This window comes from Pristiophorus japonicus, unplaced genomic scaffold, assembly GCF_044704955.1.
Source record: "Pristiophorus japonicus isolate sPriJap1 unplaced genomic scaffold, sPriJap1.hap1 HAP1_SCAFFOLD_29, whole genome shotgun sequence".
Taxonomy (NCBI): Eukaryota; Metazoa; Chordata; class Chondrichthyes; family Pristiophoridae; genus Pristiophorus; species Pristiophorus japonicus.
Window position 1 is genome coordinate 6,608,048 of NW_027252668.1, and position 26,442 is coordinate 6,634,489.

Sequence of the window (26,442 nt, forward strand, 5' to 3'; positions counted from 1 at the left end):
TTCCATATTTACAAATTTAACTTTACCACTTTTTTTCTGTTTCGAAGAGGATATCTTCGCTCTCGAACAGAACCTTCCTAACATGGTGTCAATTTCACACTCATTCGAGGCTCATCCTGAGGAATGTTTTCCTCCACAGAATTTCCTTGATTTTCATTTGAACTCACTCTTAACTTCAGGCTCTTTGTTTTCCTGACTCAGACTCAGACTTTCATTCTGATTCTCTCCTGGATTTGTTTCCAGTACATTGGATTCAGAATTTGCTACTGGCATATCAAAACTATCTGATGAGTCAGAAATAATTGAATCATTCCCACCTTCAACTCCTTCCATGTCTGTAGGTAAAATATGACCAATATGAACAAACCTAACCTGTCCATTATCAAACATCTTTACCAAATATATGCGAGGACCACATATCTTCACCACTCTTCCTAGTAACCACTTTAAGCATTTATGGTGATGGTTCTTCACTCTCACCTTCTGGTTTAATTTCACACTTCTCTCTTTTACTCTACCTCTACCATGATTCTCTTTCTGTCTTAATTGTGTCTCTTCTACGGACTGTGCCAAATTTGGTTTTAACAACGAGAATCTGGTTCGTGGCTGTCGTTTGAGAAACAACTCTGCTGGTGTTCTACCAGTAGTTGTATGAGGAGTATTTCGATATGTACTGAAAAAATTAGCCAATTTGGGATCCAATGACAACAGTCATTTCCTTGGATTTGGATCTAACAATTTGTTTTATGAGGGCACGTTTTACAATTTGTACAGTGAGCTCTGCTGCACCATTCGAAGCAGGATGGTATGGTGGAACCTTGGTATGTTTCACACCATTTTTGCTCGTGAATTGTGCAAATTCTTCTGAACGAAATTGTGGTCCATTATCAGAAATAATTTCTTCAGGGAGGCCAAATGAAGAAAATGTTTCACTTGTTATTTTCCACATTGGGAACACCTCAACCCACTTCGAATGGCTATCAATCACAATGAACAATTGTTGTCCTTCTAACTCAGCAAAATCAACATGTAGCCTTTGCCACACCCTGGGATGCCATTTCCATAGCTGTAATGGTACCGATGGTGGTTGTTTGCTTACCGATTGACATGTCGTACACTGACTTACGATGTACTCTACATCTTTATCAACACCTGGCCACTCTAAATAACTGCGTGCAAAACTCTTGGTCAAGCACATTCCCAGGTGCTGGTCATGGAGGTCTCCTAATAAATTGGACCTGAATTTATTTGGTATAACCACTCTTGCACCCCACATGATATAATCTTTATCGACTGATAATTTATTCCTATGAATGAAGAACAGATGTGTATCTTTGTCTGTTACCTGTTTGGCCATCCATTTGCAATATAATCATACAGCTTTGACATCACTGGGCCTCGTTTGGTTGCTCTACCAATCTCTTCAGCTGTGACTGGCAGTTCATCAATGTATGAAAAATAAAACACTTCTTCCCTATCTGGTGTAACTTGTGATGGGGAAGGCAATCTAGACATTGCATCAGCATTACTGTGATCAGCTGATTGTCTATATTCAATATCATATGTATATGCTGACAAAATCAAAGCCCATCTCTGCATTCGGGCTGCAGCTAATGTTGGAACTGGGGACTTTGGATGGAGGATTGCTGTTGGGGGCTTATGGTCCATAACGATGGTAGCTTACGATCATACGAGTATTTGTGGAACTTCTTGACCCCAAAAATTAATGCCAAAGCTTCCCTTTCAATTTGCGCATAATTACTCTCACTGGCACTGAGAGTGCATGAAGCAAAAGCAATTGGTCTCTCCTCCCCACTACGTGATACATGAGAGATCACTGCCCCAACTCCAAACGGAGAGGCATCACATGCTAGCTTAATCTCCTTTGATAAGTCATAGTGAACTAACATGGTGCTCTCTACCAATTTGCTTTTACACTCCTTGAATGCTGTATCGCATTCTTTTGACCACTTCCAATGGACCTGTTTTTTCAATAGGTCATTCAGTAGATGTAATACTGTAGCCAAATTTGGTAGGAACTTCCCATAATGGATCAAAAGACCCAAGAATGAACGAAGTTCAGTGACATTCCTGGGAGTGGGTGCATTTCTAATTGCATCCAGTTTTTTCTTGTTTGGATGTCAACCATTTTTGTCTGCTCTGTACCCTAAGTACCCCACTGAGTTTTTAAATAACTCACACTTACGAGCAGACACTCGTACTCTGTGCTTCTCCAGCCGTATGTTATTATGAATTTGCCTATTTGGTGCTGAAATTAGTATGTCATCCAAATAACATACGGCCCCTTCAATACCTGGTTCATCACCACTTGGAATATGGCAGGGGTGGAAGACACTCCAAATGGTAGCCTATTAAATTCATATAGGCCTAGATGAGTATTTATAGTCAAGCATGACTTGGACTCCTCATCTAGTTCAAGCTGTAAGTAGGCATTCGTAAGATCCAGTTTTGAGAAAATCTGACCACCTGTCAGTGTTGTGAACAAATCTTCTATATTCGGCAATGTATTGGGGACATTACCTTCTAGAACCTGGTTTACGGTTACTTTATAATCAGCCTGAGGGAGATGGACATGGGGAAACTGTATCACTGCTGTAATAGGGAGAGCTCAGCCTGAGGGAGATGGACATGGGGAAACTGTATCACTGCTGTAATAGGGAGAGCTCAGCCTGAGGGAGATGGACATGGGGAAACTGTATCACTGCTGTAATAGGGAGAGCTCAGCCTGAGGGAGATGGACATGGGGAAACTGTATCACTGCTGTAATAGGGAGAGCTCAGCCTGAGGGAGAGGGACGTGGGGAAACTGTATCACTGCTGTAATAGGGAGAGCTCAGCCTGAGGGAGGGGGACGTGGGGAAACTGTATCACTGCTGTAATAGGGAGAGCTCAGCCTTAGGGAGGGGGACATGGGGAAACTGTATCACTGCTGTAATAGGGAGAGCTCAGCCTGAGGGAGGGGGACGTGGGGAAACTGTAATAGGGAGAGCTCAGCCTGAGGGAGGGGGACGTGGGGAAACTGTATCACTGCTGTAATAGGGAGAGCTCAGCCTGAGGGAGATGGACATGGGGAAACTGTATCACTGCTGTAATAGGGAGAGCTCAGCCTGAGGGAGATGGACATGGGGAAACTGTATCACTGCTGTAATAGGGAGAGCTCAGCCTGAGGGAGGGGGACGTGGGGAAACTGTATCACTGCTGTAATAGGGAGAGCTCAGCCTGAGGGAGATGGACATGGGGAAACTGTATCACTGCTGTAATAGGGAGAGCTCAGCCTGAGGGAGATGGACATGGGGAAACTGTATCACTGAAGTAATAGGGAGAGCTCAGCCCAAGGGAGGGGGACGTGGGGAAACTGTATCACTGCTGTAATAGGGAGAGCTCAGCCCAAGGGAGGGGGACGTGGGGAAACTGTATCACTGCTGTAATAGGGAGAGCTCAGCCTGAGGGAGATGGACATGGGGAAACTGTATCACTGAAGTAATAGGGAGAGCTCAGCCTGAGGGAGGGGGACATGGGGAAACTGTATCACTGAAGTAATAGGGAGAGCTCAGCCTGAGGGAGATGGACATGGGGAAACTGTATCACTGAAGTAATAGGGAGAACTCAGCCTGAGGGAGGGGGACGTGGGGAAACTGTATCACTGCTGTAATAGGGAGAGCTCTGGTTAATCATACACCTGCCACACACCCGGAATTGTACCTGTGAGTTCCTAGCTTCTCTATATACCATCCTGGGAACATCGCCCGACATAATCCAGCCTCCTGTAACCCTCTCTGTCCCCGCAGGTAACCTTCGATGCTGTGTTCGACATCGGCACATCTGGCAGTGAGGAACAGACCGAGAATTTCACCATCAGTGCCTCCAGGTACCAACCCTCTACACTGTCCCATAAAACACTCCCAGGGCAGGTACAGCACAATTAGATATAGAGTAAAGCTCCCTCTACACTGTCCCATAAAACACTCCCTGGGCAGGTACAGCATGGGTTAGATACAGAGTAAAGCTCCCTCTACACTGTCCCATCAAACACTCCCTGGGCAGGTACAGCACGGGATTAGATACAGAGTAAAGCTCCCTCTACACTGTCCCATCAAACACTCCCTGGGCAGGTACAGCACGGGATTAGATACAGAGTAAAGCTCCCTCTACACTGTCCCATCAAACGCTCCCTGGGCAGGTACAGCATGGGTTAGATACAGAGTAAAGCTCCCTCTACACTGTCCCATCAAACACTCCCTGGGCAGGTACAGCACGGGATTAGATACAGAGTAAAGCTCCCTCTACACTGTCCCATCAAACGCTCCCTGGGCAGGTACAGCACGGGATTAGATACAGAGTAAAGCTCCCTCTACACTGTCCCATCAAACACTCCCTGGGCAGGTACAGCACGGGATTAGATACAGAGTGAAGCTCCCTCTACACTGTCCCATCAAACACTCCCTGGGCAGGTACAGCACGGGATTAGATACAGAGTAAAGGTTCCTCTACACTCTACACTCAGTTCCCCCGCCCTCGTCCATCACTCTCGCACTAACCTGCTCCCCCCCTTCTCTCTCTCTCTCTCTCTCTCTCCACAGCGAGAACCCCTCGAGAATCACCAACGAGAGTTCCTTCTCCCGCACGATGCACCTTCGATACGCGGTGAATGTCGCGGCCTCGGGGTGAGCGAGGGGGGGCCGTGGGGTGAGCGTGGGGGTGAGCGAGGGGGGGGCCGTGGGGGTGAGCGAGGGGGGGTCCGTGGGGGTGAGCGAGGGGGGGGCCGTGGGGTGAGCGTGGGGGTGAGCGAGGGGGATGTGGGGGTGAGCGAGGGGGGGCCGTGGGGGTGAGCGAGGGGGGGCCGTGGGGGTGAGCGAGGGGGGGCCGTGGGGGTGAGCGAGGGGGGGCCGTGGGGGTGAGCGAGGGGGGGCCGTGGGGGTGAGCGAGGGGGGGGCCGTGGGGGTGAGCGAGGGGGATGTGGGGGTGAGCGAGGGGGGGCCGTGGGGGTGAGCGAGGGGGGGCCGTGGGGGTGAGCGAGGGGGGGGCCGTGGGGGTGAGCGAGGGGGGCCGTGGAGGTGAGCGAGGGGGATGTGGGGGTGAGCGAGGGGGGGCCGTGGGGGTGAGCGAGGGGGATGTGGGGGTGAGCGAGGGGGATGTGGGGGTGAGCGAGGGGGAGGGGGCCGTGGGGGTGAGCGAGGGGGGGCCGTGGGGGTGAGCGAGGGGGGGGCCGTGGGGGTGAGCGAGGGGGGCCGTGGAAGTGAGCGAGGGGGGGCCGTGGGGTGAGCGAGGGGGATGTGGGGGTGAGCGAGGGGGAGGGGGCCGTGGGGGTGAGCGAGGGGGAGGGGGCCGTGTGGGGTGAGCGAGGGGGGCCGTGGGGTGAGCGAGGGGGATGTGGGGGTGAGCGAGGGGGAGGGGGCCGTGGGGGTGAGCGAGGGGGAGGGGGCCGTGTGGGGTGAGCGAGGGGGGCCGTGGGGTGAGCGAGGGGGAGGGGGCCGTGGGGGTGAGCGAGGGGGAGGGGGCCGTGTGGGGTGAGCGAGGGGGGCCGTGGGGTGAGCGAGGAGGTGATGGGCATCGGGAGGGCGGAACGGGGAGAGGGGGGAGGGGAGTCGGAGGAGGGCGGGGTGGGGGGGAAGGGCAGTGCGGGGGAGGAGGAGTGGGAGGGCGGTGCGGGGGTCAGAGCGGGGGGAGGGGGAGGGGGAGGTCGGAGCGGGGGGAGGGGGAGGGTGGTGCGGGGGGGGAGGGGGGCGGTGCGGTGGGGGAGGGGGAGGGTGGAGGAGGCCCTAAGATTTGTGCCCGACCAGGGACTCCTCCCCCCCCCCCCCCTCGCCCATTTTGGGTTATTGCTCCCCACTTCCCTCCTTCCCTCCCACACCCGCCATATCCGTGCCCCGAGGGGGAGAATTTTCCTCCTCCCAGATCAGGGCAAGGACTCAGTGAGTAACCGGGGAGCATTGCACAATCTCGCGGCCCCATTTCAGCCAATGTCACAGCGCTGAAGGAGGCCATTCGGCCCATCGTACTGAGCCGGCTCTTTGATAGAGCTGTCCAATTAATCCCACTCCCCCCGCTCCTTCCCCATCGCCCTGAGAATTCTTCCCCAATTTATCCAATTCAACACCTCTTTCAAATCTCCCCTTGACATCTCCGCAGGGCCGAGTACACGCGGCACGTTAACTTCACCGCCGGACGGTGGGAGGCTCGGACGGTCAAACACTCCTACAAGGTGAGTGGGGGTGTGGCCAAGGGCGGTCTGGGACTCTGGGAGCTGTCGCCCCTCGCAGCCTCCGTGCTGGAACCTGTCGCCCCTCGCAGCCTCCGTGCTGGGACCCCTCGCCCTTCGCAGCCTCCGTGCTGGGACCTGTCGCCCCTCGCAGCCTCCGTGCTGGGACCCGTCGCCCCTCGCAGCCTCCGTGCTGGGAGCTGTCGCCCCTCGCAGCCTCCGTGCTGGGAGCTGTCGCCCTCGCAGCCTCCGTGCTGGGACTCGTCGCCCCTCGCAGCCTCCGTGCTGGGACCTGTCTCCCCTAGCAGCCTCCGTGCTGGGACGGTGTTGTCCCTCGCAGCCTCCGTGCTGGGACTCGTCTCCCCTCGCAGCCTCCGTGCTGGGACCTGTCGTCCCTCGCAGCCTCCGTGCTGGGACCTGTCGTCCCTCGCAGCCTCCGTGCTGGGACCTGTCGTCCCTCGCAGCCTCCGTGCTGGGACCTGTCGTCCCTCGCAGCCTCCGTGCTGGGACCTGTCTCCCCTTGCAGCCTCCGTGCCGGGACCTGTCGTCCCTCGCAGCCTCCGTGCTGGGACCTGTCGTCCCTCGCAGCCTCCGTGCTGGGACCTGTCTCCCCTAGCAGCCTCCGTGCTGGGACGGTGTTGTCCCTCGCAGCCTCCGTGCTGGGACTCGTCTCCCCTCGCAGCCTCCGTGCCGGGACCTGTCTCCCCTTGCAGCCTCCGTGCCGGGACCTGTCGTCCCTCGCAGCCTCCGTGCCGGGACCTGTCGTCCCTCGCAGCCTCCGTGCCGGGACCTGTCGTCCCTCGCAGCCTCCGTGCCGGGACCTGTCGTCCCTCGCAGCCTCCGTGCCGGGACCTGTCGTCCCTCGCAGCCTCCGTGCCGGGACCTGTCGTCCCTCGCAGCCTCCGTGCCGGGACCTGTCGTCCCTCGCAGCCTCCGTGCCGGGACCTGTCGTCCCTCGCAGCCTCCGTGCCGGGACCTGTCGTCCCTCGCAGCCTCCGTGCTGGGACCTGTCTCCCCTAGCAGCCTCCGTGCTGGGACGGTGTTGTCCCTCGCAGCCTCCGTGCTGGGACTCGTCTCCCCTCGCAGCCTCCGTGCTGGGACCTGTCTCCCCTTGCAGCCTCCGTGCCGGGACCTGTCGTCCCTCGCAGCCTCCGTGCCGGGACCTGTCGTCCCTCGCAGCCTCCGTGCCGGGACCTGTCGTCCCTCGCAGCCTCCGTGCCGGGACCTGTCGTCCCTCGCAGCCTCCGTGCCGGGACCTGTCGTCCCTCGCAGCCTCCGTGCCGGGACCTGTCGTCCCTCGCAGCCTCCGTGCCGGGACCTGTCGTCCCTCGCAGCCTCCGTGCCGGGACCTGTCGTCCCTCGCAGCCTCCGTGCCGGGACCTGTCGTCCCTCGCAGCCTCCGTGCCGGGACCTGTCGTCCCTCGCAGCCTCCGTGCCGGGACCTGTCGTCCCTCGCAGCCTCCGTGCCGGGACCTGTCGTCCCTCGCAGCCTCCGTGCCGGGACCTGTCGTCCCTCGCAGCCTCCGTGCCGGGACCTGTCGTCCCTCGCAGCCTCCGTGCCGGGACCTGTCGCCCCTCGCAGCCTCCGTGCCGGGACCTGTCGCCCCTCGCAGCCTCCGTGCCGGGACCTGTCGCCCCTCGCAGCCTCCGTGCCGGGACCTGTCGCCCCTCGCAGCCTCCGTGCTGGGACGGTATTGTCCCTCAGAGTGATTGGTTGGGGTCTGGTGTCCCTCAGGGCAGTGGGAAGGGGTGGGATGCGTCACAGGCCGGTTAACAGTCTGGCAGGATAGCAATATCAGTGTTTTTTATTTGTTCCGGGATGTGGGCATCACTGGCAAGGCCGGCATTTATTGCCCGTCCCCAATCGCCCTTGAGAAGGTGGTGAGCCGCCTTCTTGAACCGCTGCAGTCCGTGTGGTGTCAGGGAGGGAGTTCCAGGATTTTGACCCAGCGACGATGAAGGAATGGCGATATATTTCCAAGTCTGGATGGAGTGGAACGTGGAGATGGTGGTGTTCCCATGCACCTACTGCCCATGTCCTTCTAGGTGGTAGAGGTCACGGGTTTGGAGGTGCTGCCGAAGAAGCCTTGGCGAGTTGCTGCAGTGCATCTTGTGGATGGTACACACTGCAGCCACGGTGCGCCGGTGGTGGAGGGAGTGAATGTTTAAGGTGGTGGTGGAGCCGATCAAGAGGGCTGCTTTGTCCTGGATGGTGTTGAGCTTCTTGAGTGTTGTTGGAGCTGCGCTCATCCAGGCAAGTGGAGAGTGTTCCATCACACTCCTGACTTGTGTCTTGTAGATGGTGGAAAGGCTTTGGGGAGTCAGGAGGTGAGACACTTGCCACAGAATACCCAGCCTCTGACCCGCTCTTGTTACCACAGTATTTATGTGGCTGGTCCTGTTAAGTTTCTGTTCAATGGTGACCCCCAGGATGGTAATGCTGTTGAATGTCATGGGGAGGTGGTTAGACTCTCGCTTGTTGGAGATAGTCATTGCCTGCCACTTATGTGGCGTGAAAGTTACTTGCCACTTCCCACCCCAAGCCTGAATGTCACCCAGCTCTTGCTGCATGTGGGCACGGACTGCTCCATTATCTGAAGAGTTGTGAATGGAACTGAACACTGTGCAGTCAATAGCGAACATCCCCACTTCTGACCTTCTGATGTAGGGAAGGTCGTTGATGGAGCAGCTGAAGATGGTTGGGATTAGGACACGGCCCATTGTTTTGGTACCTTTGCCACCTCCCACAGCTGTAACCATCTCTTTAACCATCTGATGGGGCAGGGGGAGGGAAGGGGTTAGTCCTGTTTGACAGGGGAAGTATCCCACTGACCCATAAGGTGAGGGAGGCGAAAGGTAGGGACGGACCACAGGCACCAGACAGGAGTCTCCCCGGCCCAAATCTGGGAGTCCAAATACACAAATCATTAAAATTAGCGACACAGGTTAATAAGGCCATTAAAAAAGTTTATTTCCAGAGGGTAGAATAGAAAAGCAGAGCAGTTATGTTAAACTTGTATTGAACCTTGGTTAGACCACACTTGGAGAACTGCACAGTTCTGGTCTGGTTAGATCACACTCGGAGCACCGTGCATAGTTCTGGTCTGGTTAGATCACACTCGGAGCACCGTGCATAGTTCTGGTCTGGTTAGACCACCCTTGGAGCACTACGCACAGTTCTGGTCTGGTTCGACCACACTTGGAGCACTGTGCACAGTTCTGGTCTGGTAAGACCACACTTGGAGCACTGTGCACAGTTCTGGTCTGGTTGGACCACACTTGGAGCACTGTGCACAGTTCTGGTCTGGTAAGACCACACTTAGAGCACTGTGCACAGTTCTGGTCTGGTAAGACCACACTTGGAGCACTGTGCACAGTTCTGGTCTGGTTGGACCACACTTGGAGCACTGTGCACAGTTCTGGTCTGGTAAGACCACACTTAGAGCACTGTGCACAGTTCTGGTCTGGTTAGACCACACTTGGAGCACTGTGCACAGTTCTGGTCTGGTTAGACCACACTTGGAGCACTGTGCACAGTTCTGGTCTGGTAAGACCACACTTGGAGCAATGTGCACAGTTCTGGTCTGGTTAGACCACACTTGGAGCACCGTGCACAGTTCTGGTCTGGTTAGACCACACTTGGAGCACTGTGCACAGTTCTGGTCTGGTTGGACCACACTTGGAGCACTGTGCACAGTTCTGGTCTGGTTAGACCATACTTGGAGCACTGTGCACAATCTGGTCTGGTTAGACCACACTTGGAGCACAGTTCTGGTTACCATATTATAAAAAGGGTATGTCGGCACTGGAAAGGGTGCAGAGAAGATTTACAATGATTATACCAGAAATGTGAGGGTTGTACACATCAGGAAAGATTGAACTGGCTGGGCCTCTTTTATTTTGAAAAGGGAAGGCTAAGGGGTAACCTAATAGAGGTCTTTAAAATTATGAACGGTTTTGATAGAGTGGATACAGAGAGAATGTTTCCACTTGTGGGGAAGAGCAATACTAGAGGCCATCAATATAAGATAGGCACCAAGAAATCCAATAGGGAATTTAGAAGAAACTTCTTCACCCAGAGAGCGGTGAGAATGTGGAACTCACTACCACAGGGCGTGGTTGAGGCGAATAGCACAGATGCATTTAAGGGGAAGCTGGATAAACACAGGAGGGAGAAAGGAATAGAAGGATATGTTGATGGGGTGAGATGAAGAGGGGTGGGAGGAGGCTCGTGTGGAACATAAACACCGGCACGGACCCGATGGGCTGAATGGCCTGTCTCTGTGCCCTACACCCTATATAATCCCCTGAATTCATGTGTGGATAGGAAGCGCATGTTTCCCTTAGCAGAGGGGTCAACAACCAGGGGGCATAGATTTAAAGTAATTGGTCGGAGGTTTAGAGGGTGATGGGGGGTCTGGAACTCACTGCCTGAAAGGGTGGTAGAGACAGAAACCCTCACCACATTTAACAAGTACTTGGATGTGCACTTGAAGTGCCGTAACCTTCAGGGTTACGGACTGAGAGCTGGAAAGTGGGATAAGGCCGGATAGATCTTTGTCGGCCGGAGCGGACATGATGGGCCGAATGGCCTCCTTCCGTGCTGTAATTTTCTGTGATTCTATGACTCTCCGTGAATCAGTTGTCGTTGCGACCTTCGCAGGTGGAGAACTTGGGCCTCAGGACCCTGGCGGTTGGAGTAACCTTCACGGTCCCGGTGAGGGTCGGTGCCCGCATGCTCTGGAATGTCACCGTCTCCGAGAGAAAGCCGGTGAGTGCCGCGGCGGGAGACGGCGGAAAAAAGGGCGCGCGCTTGTCTCGAGGACGGACATCTTGATCCACCGCCCCTCACCACCCTCACGGCCACTTTTCCTCAGCCTGTGTTTACTTAACAGCAGTAGGGACTGAAGAACATCGGAACATAGGGAGCAGGAGTGGGCCAAACGACCCCTTCGAGCCTGCTCCGCCACTCAATAAGATCATGGCTGATCTTCGACCTCAACTCCACTTTCCTGCACTATCCCCATATCCCTTGATTCCCATAATATCCAAAAATATATCAATCTGTGTCTTGAAATACACTCAAAGACTGAGCCTCCACAGCCCTCTGGGGGAGAGAATTCCAAAGATTCACCACCCTGTGAGTGAAGAGGTTTCTCCTCATCTCAGTCCTAAATGGCCGACCCCTTATCCTGAGACTGTGACCCCTGGTTCTACACTCCCCAGCCCGGGGGAAACAGCCTCCCTGCATCTACTCTGTCAAGCCCTGTAAGAATTTTGTATGTTTCAATGAGATCACCTCTCATTCTTCTAAACTCTCGAGAATATAAGCCCAATCTACTCAATCTCTCCTCATAGGACAATCCCTCCCATCCCAGGAATCAGTCTGGTGAACCTTCGTTGCATTCTCTCTGTGGCAAGTATATCCTTCCTTAGGTAAGGAGACCAGAACTGTACCCAACACTCCAGGTGTGGTCTCACCAGGGCCCTATATAATTGCAGGAAGACGTCTTTACTCTGATACTCAAATCCTCCTGTAATAAAGGCCAATGTACCATTTACTTTCCTAACTGCTTGCTGAGAGATTATTTTATCACATAACACCCTGTGAAGCACCTTGGGACGTTTCACTCCGGTAAAGGCTCTATATCAATAAAAGTGGGTGTTGTTAGTGACCTTCTCCCCTTTGTACCCGTCCCTTACCAGGGTACCCGCTCCATCTGCCAGCCCGCAGTGGAGAGCGTGGCAGTGCCGGAGGGAGCGATGTCGGCGGACCCGCGAGATTACATCGTACTGGTAAGGACCAACGCTCGTTGAAAACGGAGGCGGGAGGAGAAGATCAAAGAATCATAGACTGATAGAGAACAGGAGGAGGCCGTTCAGCCCATCGTACTGTGTGGCTCTTTGAAAGAGCTGTCCAATTAGTCCCACTCCCCCTGCTCTTTCCCCATCGCCCTGAGTACTTCCCCTTCAACTATTTATCCAATTCTCCTTTTGAAAGTTGCTATTGAATCTGCTTCCACCGCCCTTTCAGGCAGTGCGTTCCAGATCACATAAACTCTCTGCGTAAAACAATGTTTCCTCATCTCCCCCTCTGGTCCTTAAATCTGTGTCCTCTGGTTACCCACCCTCCTGCCACGGGAAACAATTTCTCCTTATTTACTCCATCAAAGTCTTCATGATTTTGAACACCTCTATTAAATAAACTCTTAACCGTTCCTGCTCCAAGGAGAACAACCCCAGCTTCTCCAGTCTCCCCATGTAACTGATGTCCCTCATCCCTGGTACCATTCTGGTCAATCTCCCCTTTGACCTTCTCTGCTCCAAGGAGAACAACCCCAGCTTCTCCAGTCTCCCCATGTAACTGAAGTCCCCCATCCCTGGTACCATTGTGGTCAATCTCCCCTTTAACCTTCTCTGCTCCAAGGAGAACAACCCCAGCTTCTCCAGTCTCCCCATGTAACTGATGTCCCTCATCCCTGGTACCATTCTGGTCAATCTCCCCTTTAACCTTCTCTGCTCCAAGGAGAACAACCCCAGCTTCTCCAGTCTCCCCATGTAACTGATGTCCCTCATCCCTGGTACCACTCTGGTCAATCTCCTCAGCACCCTCTCCAAGGCCTTGACATCCTTCGTGAAGTGCGGTGCCCAGAATTGGACACAATACTCCAGTTGAGGCCGAACCAGTGTTTATAAAGGTACTATAACTTCCTTGCTTTTGTGCTTTATGCCTCTATTATTAAACCAAAGATCCCCATATGCTTTTGTTAACCGCCTTCTCAACTTGTCTTGCCACCTTCAAAGATTTGTACACATACCCCCCCAGGTCTCTACATACACCCCCAGGTCTCTCTGTTCCTGCACCCCCTTTAGAATTCTACCCTTCAGTTTATATTGCCTCTCCTCCTCATTCTTCCTACCAATAGGTATCACTTCACACTTCTCTGGATTGAACTGCATCTGCCACGTGTCTGCCCATGTTACCAGTCATAGAAACATAGAAACATAGAAAATAGGTGCAGGAGTAGGCCATTCGGCCCTTCTAGCCTGCACCGCCATTCAATGAGTTCATGGCTGAACATTCAACTTCAGTACCCCATTCCTGCTTTCTCGCCATACCCCTTGATCCCCCTAGTAGTAAGGACCTCATCTAACTCCTTTTTGAATATATTTAGTGAATTGGCCTCAACAACTTTCTGTGGTAGAGAATTCCACAGGTTCACCACTCTCTGGGTGAAGAAGTTCCTCCGCATCTCGGTCCTAAATGGCTTACCCCTTATCCTTAGACTGTGACCTCTGGTTCTGGACTTCCCCAACATTGGGAACATTCTTCCTGCATCTAACCTGTCTAACCCCGTCAGTCTGTCTGTGTCCTCCTGTAAGTGGTTTTCCTTGGGTGTTTTCGAAGCATCCCCACTTTACAATAGTTCTAACGCTGGAGTTACTGTACTGAACAGATGAATGAGTCAGAGACGGGTACCTTGGTCCGTGTACCGGCAATGCTTTTATTAAAGTTAAAACACACACCTGCACCCAGTAAAACCAAACACACACCCTGGTGTGTAAAATAAACAAATGCAGTACACTTCACAGTTTGGCCTGTCTAAACAGGCCCCTAACGCGAAGTACCCACGTCTAAAACACCTCCCTTGAAAACCCCTACAGCTTGGTTGGGACACACGACATCCTTTCACATTATGCGGTGGTCTTAAAGATCCGTGGGCTGGGATAAATGCTCATCAATTACCCCTCTGGATTACTCGCTGCTTCTCCCGATCTTCTGGGTCCGTACCAAACTGGTATTCAAGTCCAGTCTCAAGGTCCGCCTCCCAGTCGAAGTAGCGAGGCTCTCTTGGCTCGTAGATGGTGGTTTCTTCTCTCCGTTCCAGATGGAGTGCTCAGTCTTGTGCGTTGCAAGCAGGCGAAGAAGAGGGGGAGAGCAAGAGATGGCTTCCAACGTAAATCTGGGGCCCAGAAGAGGCGAGGGCCCAGGAACAGCAGGGGCCAGCCCACACTGCGAAATGTGTGTGCGCTCGGTCTGTGCAGCAGAGCTGGTCTCCAGTTAGTCTTGGATAATCCTTGCCACTGGCCCAAGACCAAGCTCTGTCAAGCCCGTGTGGTGGCTGGTGTGCAATGGCCAGCACACATTAAAAAATCCACACACAGGCATCTGCCACCCTTCACAATATAGTTCAGGATCTGGAATATTAGGTCCTTCATTGAAACACCTGTGAACTCATCCCTTTTTGACATGGAAGCAAGTCATCCTCACTTCGAGAGACTGTCTGTGGTGAAATACCTGCAAGACTGTTAAAAATCCAACTGTTCTTCCCGCCTGAGGCTATCCAACTGAAAAGCAAAAACCAAGTCTTTGCCTGCCCCTGTGTCAAACTGGGCTGTCCCTCATTGGGTGGCTCCAATGAGTCTTTGTTCAAAATAGCTTTCCTTTGTCTTTCGATGGCCTGAAACACCGGCCACCTGACTTAATGTCTCACTGATGGGTTCCCATTCCATGACAAAAGGCACCCAATTAACCTGCTCTCAGCCATTCTCATTCCCACCCAGCTGATGTCTATTCAAGTTAAAACATGTTTGGACTTACCCAGGTTAGCTCTTCTGCTGTACAGTGACTGTGTCCCAGCAAAGTTCAAAACTTATAAGTCCAAAAGTTTATGCCGATGTTTTCGCCGAATCTTACACATGCGCAAGTACCCCCAGGTGTGCCCATGTCACCAGTCTGTCTGTGTCCTCCTCAAGTCTGTTACTGTCCTCCTCACTGTTCACGCATTTCCCAGTTTTGTGTCATCTGCTAACTTTGAAATTATGCCCTGTGTACCAAAGTCCAGGTCATTAATATATATCAGAAAGAGCAGTGGTCCCAATGCTGACCCCTGGGGAACCCCTCTGTATACCTCCTTCCAGTCTGCAAAACAACCGTTCACCACTACTCTCTGCTTTCTGTCCCTTAGCCAGTGTTATATCCATGCTGCCACTGTCCCTTTAATCACATGGGCTTCAATATTGATAACAAGTCAGTTATGTCAGTGTCAGCTGTGGCTCAGTGGGTAGCACTCTAGCCTCTGAGTCAGAAGGTTGTGGGTTCAAGTCCCACTCCAGGGACTTGAGCACATTAAATCTAGGCTCAGCATTGCACTGTCGGAGGGGTAGTACTGAGGGAGTGCTGCACTGTCAGAGGGGTAGTGCTGCTGTTTTTACCACCGTGCGGGTTGGGGTCGCAATTGGTGGGGGGGGCTGCCCAGAGTGGCTTTTGAGTTATGCACGAGCACCCGATAACCCAGCCTCTCTCCATCTTCCTTCCTCACCAGGACTGTGGGATCGCACTGTGCGCGGCACTGAGGTGCAACCTGGCCGCACTGGAGCATCATGGGACGGTGATTTTTGACGTCCAGGGGGAGCTAATGTCGCCGGTGATCGCGGAGGTATGTGCCTAATCTCCCCTCCCTCCCTCCACCACCCTGACTCACTCCCTCTCTCCACCCCTCCCTCCCTCTCTCCACCCCTCCCTCCCTCTCTCCCTCACCCCTTGACTCACTCATTCCCTCCCTCCCTCCACCACCCTGACTCACTCACTCCCTCTCTCACACCCTCACTCCCGCCAAAGCTCTCTCTCACTGTCGGAGGGTCAGTACTGAGGGAGCGCTGCACTGTCGGAGGGGCAGTACTGAGGGAGCACTGCACTGTCGGAGGGGCAGTACTGAGGGAGTGCTGCACTGTCGGAGGGGCAGTACTGAGGGAGCGCTGCACTGTCGGAGGGGCGATACCGAGAGAGTGCTGCACTGTCGGAGGGTCAGTACTCCAAGTGTGGTCTAACCAGACCAGAACTGTATATAGTGCTCCAAGTGTGGTCTAACCAAGGTTTGATACAGGTTCAGCATAGCTTCTCTACTTTTGAATTATTTCCCTCTAGAAATAAACCCGAGTGTCTGTTTGCTTTTTTACGGCCTTGCTAACCTGTGGCAACGTTTAGTGATTTGTGTAATTGTACTCCGAGATCCCTTTGTTCCTCTACCCCACCCAGACTCGCGCCTCCAAGTAATAAGTGACCTCCTTATTCTTCATACCAAAATGTAAAACCTCACATTTATCTGTGTTTGACTTAATTTGTGAATATGGGCCCATTCTGCAAGTTTATTAATGTCCTCTTGTCAGCTCCACTGTCAGCTGTGGCTCAGTGGGTAGCACACTCGCCCCTGAATCAGAAGGTTTTGGGTTCAAGTCCCACTCCAGGAGCTTGAGCACAAAAGTCCAGGCTGACACTGCAGTGCGGTGCTGAGGGGGAGCTGCAGTGTCAGAGGGGAAGTACTGAGGGAATGCCGCACTGTCGAAGGGTCAGTACTGAGGGAGCACTGCACTGTCGGAGGGTTCAGTACTGAGGGAGTGCCGCACTGTCAGAGGGTTCAGTACTGAGGGGGAGCTGCAGTGTCGGAGGGTCAGTACTGAGGGAGTGCAACACTGTCGGAGGGTTCAGTACTGAGGGAGTGCAACACTGTCGGAGGGGAAGTACTGAGGGAGTGCAACACTGTCGGAGGGGAAGTACTGAGGGAGCACTGCACTGTCAGAGGGGTCAGTACTGAGGGAGTGCTGCACTGTCCGAGGGGTCAGTACTGAGGGAGCACTGCACTGTCCGAGGGGTCAGTACTGAGGAAGCACTGCACTGTCGAAGGGTCAGTACTGAGGGAGCACTGCACTGTCAGAGGGTCAGTACTGAGGTGCCGTCTTTCGGATGAGACAGTTAAACCGAGGCCCCGTCTACCCCCTCAGGTGGATGTAAAAGATCCTATTACATTATTTCGAAGAGGAGCAGAGGAGTTCTCCCAAATGTCCTGGGGCCATTATTTATTCCACATTACAACAGTGACTACACTCCAAAAGTACTTCATTGGCTGTAATGCGCTTTGAGACGTCCGGTGGTCGTGAAAGGTGCTATATAAATGCAAGTCTTTCTTTCTTTCTTTATCTGTGCTGTACTTTGTAATGTAGTGCGACTTCTCATCCTCGGCGATTTCAAACTCCATCTCAACTTATCTTGCTCTCTCTCCTCTGAGTTCACTACTCTCCTGTCCTCCCTTAACCTCTCGCTCCATGTAAATCTCAACCCATATTCACAGACACCCCCTTGACCTTGCAATCTCTTTGGCCTTGCTATTCCAAAGTGTCAATTACAGATGAGGCCATCTCTGACCATTTCCTTGTATGGTTCTCGACCCACATTCCCCTTCCCCAATACAAACCTACTTCCTTCTGCATCCGCCCCTGGAAAAAACTCTCCAAATTCTATTACAACTGCACTTATCACCTTGAAACTGTCCAACCTTTGGCCCTCTATTAACAATTACATTTCCTCAGCCACCGATCTGCTCACCCACACCCTCACTACCACCTTTGATGTCCTAGTCCCTATTAAAATGATTACTCTCTCCCACCCTGGCCGTTCCCCCTGGTACAACCCTCATCTTCGCTCCCTCAAGACAAAAGGCCGCAGACTTGAACAGATGTGGTGGACAACTGGTTTAGCCATTACCGCCAGATCTGGCTCAAACACGTAAAACATTATCAGTTCTTAATCTTGTCGATTAAAAACTGCTCACTATTCCAGGATCATCCTGGGTTGTAAAACTAACTCCCGACTACTATTCTCTACTGCTAACCGTCTCCTTAAACCCCTCTCCCCTGTCTCCACCACACTCCCCTCCAACAACAAGTGTGAGGAGCTCATGGACTTCTTTGTCCCAAAGATTGAGACCATCTGATCAGCTGCCTCTGTGAGTTCCCTTCCTCCACCTAGCTCACAGGGCCAAACTTCACCTGATGCTCCCACCTGCCCTCGCCCTGAACTCACATCTTTCTCTAGTTTCTCTTTGATCTCCCCTTTTAATCTCTCCAAACTCATCTTTTCCATGAGACCCACTTTCTGCTCTCTTGACCCTATTCCCACTAAACTGCTGACCACCCAACTTCCTTTTCTGGCTCCGATGTTAGCCGACATTGTTAACGGTTCTCTGTCCTCAGGTACTGTTCCCCTCTCCTTCAAATCTGCTGTCATCACCCCTCTCCTCAGAAAACCAAACCTTGATCCCACTTTGCTCGCTGGCTCTCACCCCATCTCCAACCTCCCTTTCCTGTCCAAAGTACTTGATCGTGTTGTCACCTCCCAAATCCGTGACCATCTTTCCATCAATTCAATGTTTGAATCCCTTCAATCTGGTTTTCGCCCCTGCCACAGGACCGAAACTGCTCTCATCAAAGTCGCAAATGTTTTCTTTTGTGACTGTGACAAAGGTAAGCTATCCCTCCTCGTCCTTCTGGACCTGTCTGCAGCCTTTGACACAGTTGGACAGTCCATCCTCCTCCAACACCTCTCCACCAATGTCCAGCTGCGTGGGACTGCACTCGCCTGGTTCCATTCTGATCTATCTAATCGTAGCCAGAAAATCTCCAGCAATGGCTTCTCTTCCCACTCCCACATCGTTACCTCTGGTGTCCCCCAAGGATCTGTCCTTGGTCCCCTCTTATTTCTCATCTATATATATGCTGCCCCTTGTCGATATCATCCGAAAACACGGAGTCACTTTCCACATGTAGGCTGACGACACCCAGCTCCACCTCTCCACCACTTCTCTCGACCCCTGCTTGGTATCTAAATTGTCAGATTGCTTGTCCGACATCCAGTACTGGATGAGCAGAAATTTTCTCCAGTTAAATGTTGGGAAGACCAAAGCCATTATCTTTGGTCCCCGGCACAAACTGCATTCCCTAACCACCGACTCCAGCCCTCTCCCCAGCATCAATCTGAGGGAGAACAAGACTGTTTGCAACCTAGGTGTGATATTTGATCCTGAAATGAGTTTCCAGCCACATATCCACCGCATAACTAAAACCGTCTTTTTCCACCTCCGTAACATTGCTTGCCTCCGCCCCTGTCTCAGCTCTTCTGCTGCTGAAACGCTCATTCATGCCTTTGTTACCTCCAGACTTGACTATTCCAACTCACTCCTGGCCGGCCTCCCACATTCCACACTATGTAAACTTGAGGTCATCCAAAACTCCGTGTCCTAACCCGCACCAAGTGAAGATCACCCATCACCCCTGTGCCTTTTGACCTACATTGGCTCCCAGTTAAACAACGCCTCGATTTCAAAATTCTCATCCTTGTTTACAAATCCCTCCATGGCCTTGCTCCTCCCTATCTCTATAATCTTTGTCAGCCTCACAATCCCTCGAGATGTCTGCGCTCCTCAAATTCTGGCCTCTTGAATGTCCCTCATTATAACTGCTCAACCATCGGTGGATGTGCCTTCAGCTGCCTGGGCCCTAAACTCTGGAACTCTCTCCCTAAACCTCTCCGTCTCCCTACCTCTATTTCCTCCTTTAAGACGCTTGTTAAAACCTACCTCTTTAAACAAACTTTTGGTTATCTGCCTTAATTTCTTCTGTGGTTCGGTGTTAAATTTATCTGTTTGTCTGTAACACTACTGTGAAGCACCTTAGGACGTTTTACCATGTTAAAGGCGCGATATAAATAAACGTTATTATTATAATAATGTATGCACCTGTGAGTATGCTCACAGGTTGGTAGAGCTGTTGAGTTGGGAGGGGCTTAGCCAGTCACGTGATGTTCACAAGACTCAATAAAACCCCAGCCAGTTGGGTTCGGAGATCCACGATGAGGCAGGTAGTTGTGAGCCTGGTGGATGAACTGTAATGTGTCGTGTGATTGTTAAACCTTTTGTTAATAAGCCAACTAGTTCTTAATAGCAATGTGTTGCTATGAATTTGTAAGCAAAGAACCCACGAAGCAAATACATTACAGACTTCATTTGCCAATTATAGGCCCATTCTGCAAGTTTATTAATGTCCTCCTGTCATTTCCTGCAGTCCTCCTCCGTGCTGGCTAACCCCGCCCACCCCGCAATTCGGTGTCGTCTGCAAATTTACACATTGTGTTTCACCCTGTGATTCCCCCCTTTCTGCAGCTCAAGGTGAGGAAACTGGGGCTTCCCAGCAAAGTGGTGCTGAGTTACGATGAGGCCAAGTACGTGGATGTGTGGGAAGGGGCTGGCCAGTACAAGCAGGCCACGGTGAGTGGGGCTGAGTTACGATGCTCAGTATGTGGGTGTGGGGGAGGGGGTTGGGCCGGGGGTGGGGTGGGGCACGGTGAGTGGGGCTGAGTTACAATGCTCAGTATGTAAAGCTATCATTTAGGAAGAAATAGCGGGATATTTAGATAGGAATAGTGCAATCAAGCAGACGCAACATGGATTCATGAAGGGGAAATCATGTGTAACTCATTTACTGGAATTCTTTGAGGATATAACGAGCATGGTGGATAGAGGTGTACCGATGGATGTGGTGTATTTAGATTTCCAAAAGGCATTCGATAAGGTGCCACACAAAAGGTTACTGCAGAAGATAAAGGTATGCGGAGTCAGAGGAAATGTATTAGCATGGATAGAGAATTGGCTGACTAACAGAAAGCAGAGAGTCGGGATAAATTTTCGGGTTGGAAATCGGTGGTTAATGGTGTGCCACAGGGATCGGTGCTGGGACCACAACTGTTTACAATATACATAGAATACCTGGAAGAGGGGACAAAGTGTAGTGTAACAAAATTTGCAGATGACACAAAGATTAGTGGGAAAGCGGGTTGTGTAGAGGACACAGAGAGGCTGCAAAGAGATTTAGATAGGTTAAGCGAATGGGCTAAGGTTTGGCAGATGGAATACAAAGTCGGAAAATGTGAGGTCATCCACCTTGGGGGGAAAAAAAAACAGTAAAAGGGATTATTTGAATGGGGAGAAATTACAACATGCTGTGCAGCAGAGGGACCTGGGGTTCCTTGTGCATGAATCCCAAAAAGTTAGTTTGCAGGTGCAGCAGGTAATCAGGAAGGCGAATGGAATGTTGGCCTTCATTGCGAGAGGGATGGAGTACAAAAGCAGGGAGGTCCTGCTGCAACTGTACAGGGTATTGGTGAGGCTGCACCTGGAGTACTGCGTGCAGTTTTGGTCACCTTACTTAAGGAAGGATATACTAGCTTTGGAGGGGGTGCAGAGACGATTCACTAGGCTGATTCTGGAGATGATAGATTGAGCAGACTGGGTCTTTGATGATAGATTGAGCAGACTGGGTCTTTACTCGTTGGAGTTCAGAAGGATGAGGGCTGATCTTATAGAAACATTTAAAATAATGAAAGGGATAGACAAGATAGAGGCAGAGAGGTTGTTTCCACTGGTCGGGGAGACTAGAACTAGGGGGCACAGCCTCAAAATACGGGGGAGCCAATTTAAAACAGAGTTGAGAAGGAATTTCTTCTCCCAGAGGGTTGTGAATCTGTGGAATTCTCTGCCCAAGGAAGCAGTTGAGACTAGCTCATTGAATGTATTCAAGTCACAGATAGATAGATTTTTAACCAATAAGGGAATTAAGGGTTACGGGGAGCGGGCGGGTAAGTGGAGCTGAGTCCACGGCCAGATCAGCCATGATCTTGTTGAATAGCGGAGCAGGCTCGAAGGGCTAGATGGCCTCCTCCTGTTCCTAATTCTTATGTTCTTATGTTGTTATGTGGGTGTGGGGAGAGGGGGGGGGGGAAGCTGGGCCGGGAGTGTGTGGGGGGGACGGTGAGTGGGGCTGAGTTACGATGCTCAGTATGTGGGTGTGGGGGGGCACGGTGAGTGGGGCTGAGTTACGATGCTCAGTATGTGGGTGTGGGGGGGCACGGTGAGTGGGGCTGAGTTACGATGCTCAGTATGTGAGTGTGGGGGGCTGGGCCGGAGTGGTGGGGGGGGGGGGGCACAGTGAGCGGTGCGGGGGGGGGGCACGAGGCTTTCCCCAGCGGTCAGAGGGGGAAGTGCACCACCATCCCCAGGACACGGAACTTTCACGCGGGGCATAGGGTCGACCCCGGCTCTGGGCCCTGAGACCTGGGGAACGCCCCTGGTGCGAGCGGGCGTGGACTGATGCCCACCAGACTGGGCACATCCTGGAGTGCCTGGGGTCCCCTTAATAGGGAGTCAGGTTCCTCTTTATAGGGTATCAGGATCCCCTTTATAGGGAGCCTGGATCCCCTTCATAGGGAGACTCGGGGTCCCCTTTATACGGACTCAGAATTCCCTTTATAGGGAGTCTCGGGGTCCCCTTTATAGGGAGTCTCAGGTCCCCTTTATAAGGAGTTACAGAGTCTCCTTCATAGGGAGTCACAGAGTCCTGTTTTTCGGGCCATAAGAACTTAAGAATTAGGAGCAGGAATTGGCCATTTGGCCCCATGAGCCTGCTCCGCCATTCAATGAGATCATGGCTGATCATCGACCTCAACTCCACTTTCCCGCCCGATCACCATATCCCTTGCTTCCCTCAATATCTAAAAATCTGTCGATCTCCGCCTTCAATATACTCAGAGACTCAGCATCCACAGCCCTCTGGGGCAGAGAATTCCAAAGATTCACCACCCTCTGAGTGAAGAAATTTCTCCACATCTCAGTCCTCGATGGCCGACCCTTTATCCTGAGACTGTGCCCCCTGGCTCGAGATTCCCCAGGCAGGGGGAACAGCCTCTCAGCATCTACCCTGTCAATCCCCCTCAGATGTTTCAGTGCGATCACCTCCCCATTCTTCTAAACTCCAGAGAGTACAGGCAACATCTACTCAATCTCTCCTCATAGGACAACCTTCTCATCCCTGGAATCAGTCTGGTCAACCATCAAGGCATGTGTGTCCTTTCTCAGATAAGGAGACTAAAACCGTGCACAGTGCTCCAGGTGACAATCCCATTTACAGTCTCAGCACCTTCGAGATCAGAAGTACCAACACCATGACTCTTTTGGCAAATGATATATAATTTCTCCCGATAGTGTCCCGATATTTTCCATCCCACCACAGATCCCGGGGTCAGAGGGATGTGTCCCAGGAGATTCCCGTCTGATTCGTACCCCCAAAACTCCCTCTCCCTCTCTCATGTCAGCTGTGGCTCAGTGAGTAGCACACTCGCCTCTGAGTCAGAGGGTTGTGGGTTCAAGTCCCACTCCAGGGACTTGTGCACATAATTCTAGGCTGACACTCCCATTGCAGTACTGAGGGAGTGCTGCACTGTTGGAGGGGCAGTACTGAGGAAGTGCCGCACTATCGAAGGGACAGTACTGAGGGAGCACTGCACTGTTGGAGGGGCAGTACTGAGGGAGCATTGCACTGCCGGAGGGGCAGTACTGAGGGAGGGCTGCACTGTCGGAGGGGCAGTACTGAGGGAGTGTGCACTGTCGGAGGGGCAGTACTGAGGGAGCACTGCACTGTCGGAGGGGCAGTACTGCGGGAGTGCTACACTGTCGGAGGGGCAGTACTGAGGGAGTGTGCACTGTCAGAGGGGCAGTACTGAGGGAGCACTGCACTATCGAAGGGACAGTACTGAGGGAGCACTGCACTGTTGGAGGGGCAGTACTGAGGGAGCATTGCACTGCCGGAGGGGCAGTACTGAGGGAGGGCTGCACTGTCGGAAGGGCAGTACTGAGGGAGTGTGCACTGTCGGAGGGGCAGTACTGAGGGAGCACTGCACTGTCGGAGGGGCAGTGCTGAGGGAGTGCTGCACTGTCGGAGGGGCAGTACTGAGGGAGCACTGCACTGTCGGAGGGGCAGTACTGAGGGAGCACTGCACTGTCGGAGGGGCAGTACTGAGGGAGTGTGCACTGTCGGAGGGGCAGTACTGAGGGAGCACTGCACTGTCGGAGGGGCCGTCTTTCGGATGAGACATTAAACTGAGGCCCCGTCTGCTCTCTAAGATGGACGCAACAGATCCCATGGCCAGTATTTGGAAGACGAGCAGGGGAGTTATCCCCGGTATCCTTGCCATATTTATTCCTCGATCATTGTAACAAAAGAACAGAGTATCTGGCCATTATCACATTGCTGTGTGGGAGCTTGTTGTGGGCAAATTAGCTGCTGCGTTTCCCACATTACAACAGTGACCACATTCCAAAAGTACTTCATTGGCTGTAAAGCGCTTTGAGACGTCCGGTGGTCGTGAAAGGCGCTATATAAATGCAAGTCTTTCTTTCTCTCGTCCTGCAGATCCTGACAGAGGTGGACATCTTCGAGGGAGTCAATCACGTTCCCCTGATCGTGGGGGGCAGTGTCGGTGGCCTGGTCTTGCTGCTTATCCTCGTCGTTCTGTTTTATAAGGTGGGTCCCGGGAGTCCCCGAGTGTTCTCTCCTTGAAACAGCCGTGCCTTCACCTGCAACGGCTTCTCTTCCCGCTCCCACACCGTTACCTCTGGTGTCCCCCAAGGATCTATCCTTGGCCCCCCCCCGCCCTCCTATATCTCATCTACTTGCTGCCCTTCGGCGACATCATCCGAAACTGCTGACCACCCAACTTCCCTTCCTGGCTCCCCATGTTAGCTGACATTGTTAACGGTTCTCTCTCCTCAGGTACTGTCTCCCTCTCCTTCAAATCTGCTGTGATCACCCCTCTCAAACAAAAAACAACCCTTGACCCCTCCGTCCTTGCAAACTACCGACCCATCTCCAACTTCCCTTTCCTCTCCAAAGTCCTTCAGTGTGTTGTCTCCTCCCAAATCCGAGCCCATCCTTCCCGCTACTCCATGTTTGAATCCCTCCAATCCGCTTTCCGTGCCGACCACAGTACCGAAACAGCTCTCATCAAAGTCACAAATGGCAGAAGAACATCAGAAATAGTAGGAGTGGGCCATTTGGCCCCTCGAGCCTGCTCCGTCATTCAATACAATCATGGCTGATCTGATCTTGGCCTCAACTCCACTTCCCTGCCCGCTCGCCATAACCCTGGACTCACTTATCGTTTAAACATGTGTCTATCTCCGCATTAAATATATTCAGTGATCCAGCCTCCACAGCTCACTGGTGCAGAGAATTCCACAGATTCACGGCCCTCTGAGAAGAAAGTCCTCCTCATCTTTGTTTTAAATGGGTGACCCCTTATTATGCCCCTTAGTTCTAGATTCACCCACAAGGGGAAACATCCTCTCTGCATCTACCTTGTCAAGCCCCCTCATAATCCTATACGTTTCAATAAGATCACCTCTCATTCTTCTAAACTCCAATGACTATAGGCCCAACCTGCTCAACCTTTCTTCATAAGACAACCCCTTTATCTCAGGAATCAACCGAATGAAACTTCCCTGAACAGCCTTCAATGCAAGTATATCCCTCCTTAAACAAGGAGACTAAAACTGTACGCAGTACTCCAGGTTTGGTCTCACCAACGCCCTGTACAGTTGTAGGAGGATTACCCTGCTTTTATACTCCATCCCCCTTGCAATAATGGCCAACATTCCATTTGCCTTCCTACTTGCTGTATCTACATACTAACTTTTTCTGTTTCATGTACAATGACCCTCAGATCCCTCTGTACTGAAACATTTTACCTTCTCTCCATTTAAATAATAATTTGCTTTTTTATTTTTCCAAAGTGGATAACCTCACATTTTCCCACATTATACTCCATCTGCCAAATTTTTGCCCACTCACTGAGCCTGTCTATATCCCTTTGCAGATTCTTTGTGTCCTCCTTACAACTTGCTTTCCCACCCATCTTTGTATCATCAGCAAACTTGTTTACATTACACTCGGCCCCTTCATCCAAGTCATTAATATAGATTATAAATAGTTGAGGACCCTGCACCGATCCCTGTGGCACCCCACTAGTTAGTTTGCCAACCTGAAAATGACTCCTTTGTCCCAACTCTCTGTTTTCTGTTAGTTAGCCAATCCTCTATCCATGCTAATATAGTACCCCCAACCCTGTGTGCTCTTATCTTGTGCAGTAACCTTTTATATGGCAGCTGATCAAATGCCTTCTGGAAATCCAAATGCACATCCACTGGTTTCCCTTTATCCACCCTGCTCATTACACCCTCAAAGAACTCCAGCAAATTTGTCAAACATGATTTCCCTTTCATAAAACCATGCTGACTCTGCTTGACGGTATTACGCTTTTCCGAATGTCCCGCTACTGCTTCCTTAATAATGGAATCCAGCATTTTCCCAATGACAGATGTTAGTCTAACTGGTCAATCGTTTCCTGCTTTCTGTTTCCCTCCTTTTTTAAATTGGGCCGATACATTTGTGGTTTTCCAATCCGCTGGGACCTCCAGAATCCAGGGAATTTTGGTAGATTACAACCAATGCATCCACTATCTCTGCAGCCACTTCTTTTAAGACCCTAGGATGCAGGCCATC

General features: G+C 52.1%; 1 protein-coding gene across 9 annotated transcripts in view; it reads left to right on the forward strand.

Annotated features, from left to right (window-relative positions):
• Positions 1–26,442, forward strand: part of LOC139248256 (integrin alpha-X-like) — a 230,761-nt gene that overhangs the window by 202,441 nt on the left and 1,878 nt on the right. For 7 of the 9 annotated variants that reach the window (XM_070872018.1, XM_070872014.1, XM_070872013.1 and 4 more), the window contains 8 exons: positions 3,809–3,888; positions 4,601–4,684; positions 6,150–6,222; positions 10,883–10,990; positions 11,926–12,015; positions 15,546–15,659; positions 20,214–20,318; positions 24,295–24,405. In XM_070872018.1, the coding sequence (XP_070728119.1) occupies positions 3,809–3,888; positions 4,601–4,684; positions 6,150–6,222; positions 10,883–10,990; positions 11,926–12,015; positions 15,546–15,659; positions 20,214–20,318; positions 24,295–24,405 (765 nt within the window). The remainder of the gene's footprint in view (positions 1–3,808; positions 3,889–4,600; positions 4,685–6,149; positions 6,223–10,882; positions 10,991–11,925; positions 12,016–15,545; positions 15,660–20,213; positions 20,319–24,294; positions 24,406–26,442) is intronic. The other 2 variants (XM_070872016.1, XM_070872015.1) reach the window with 2 other exon arrangements.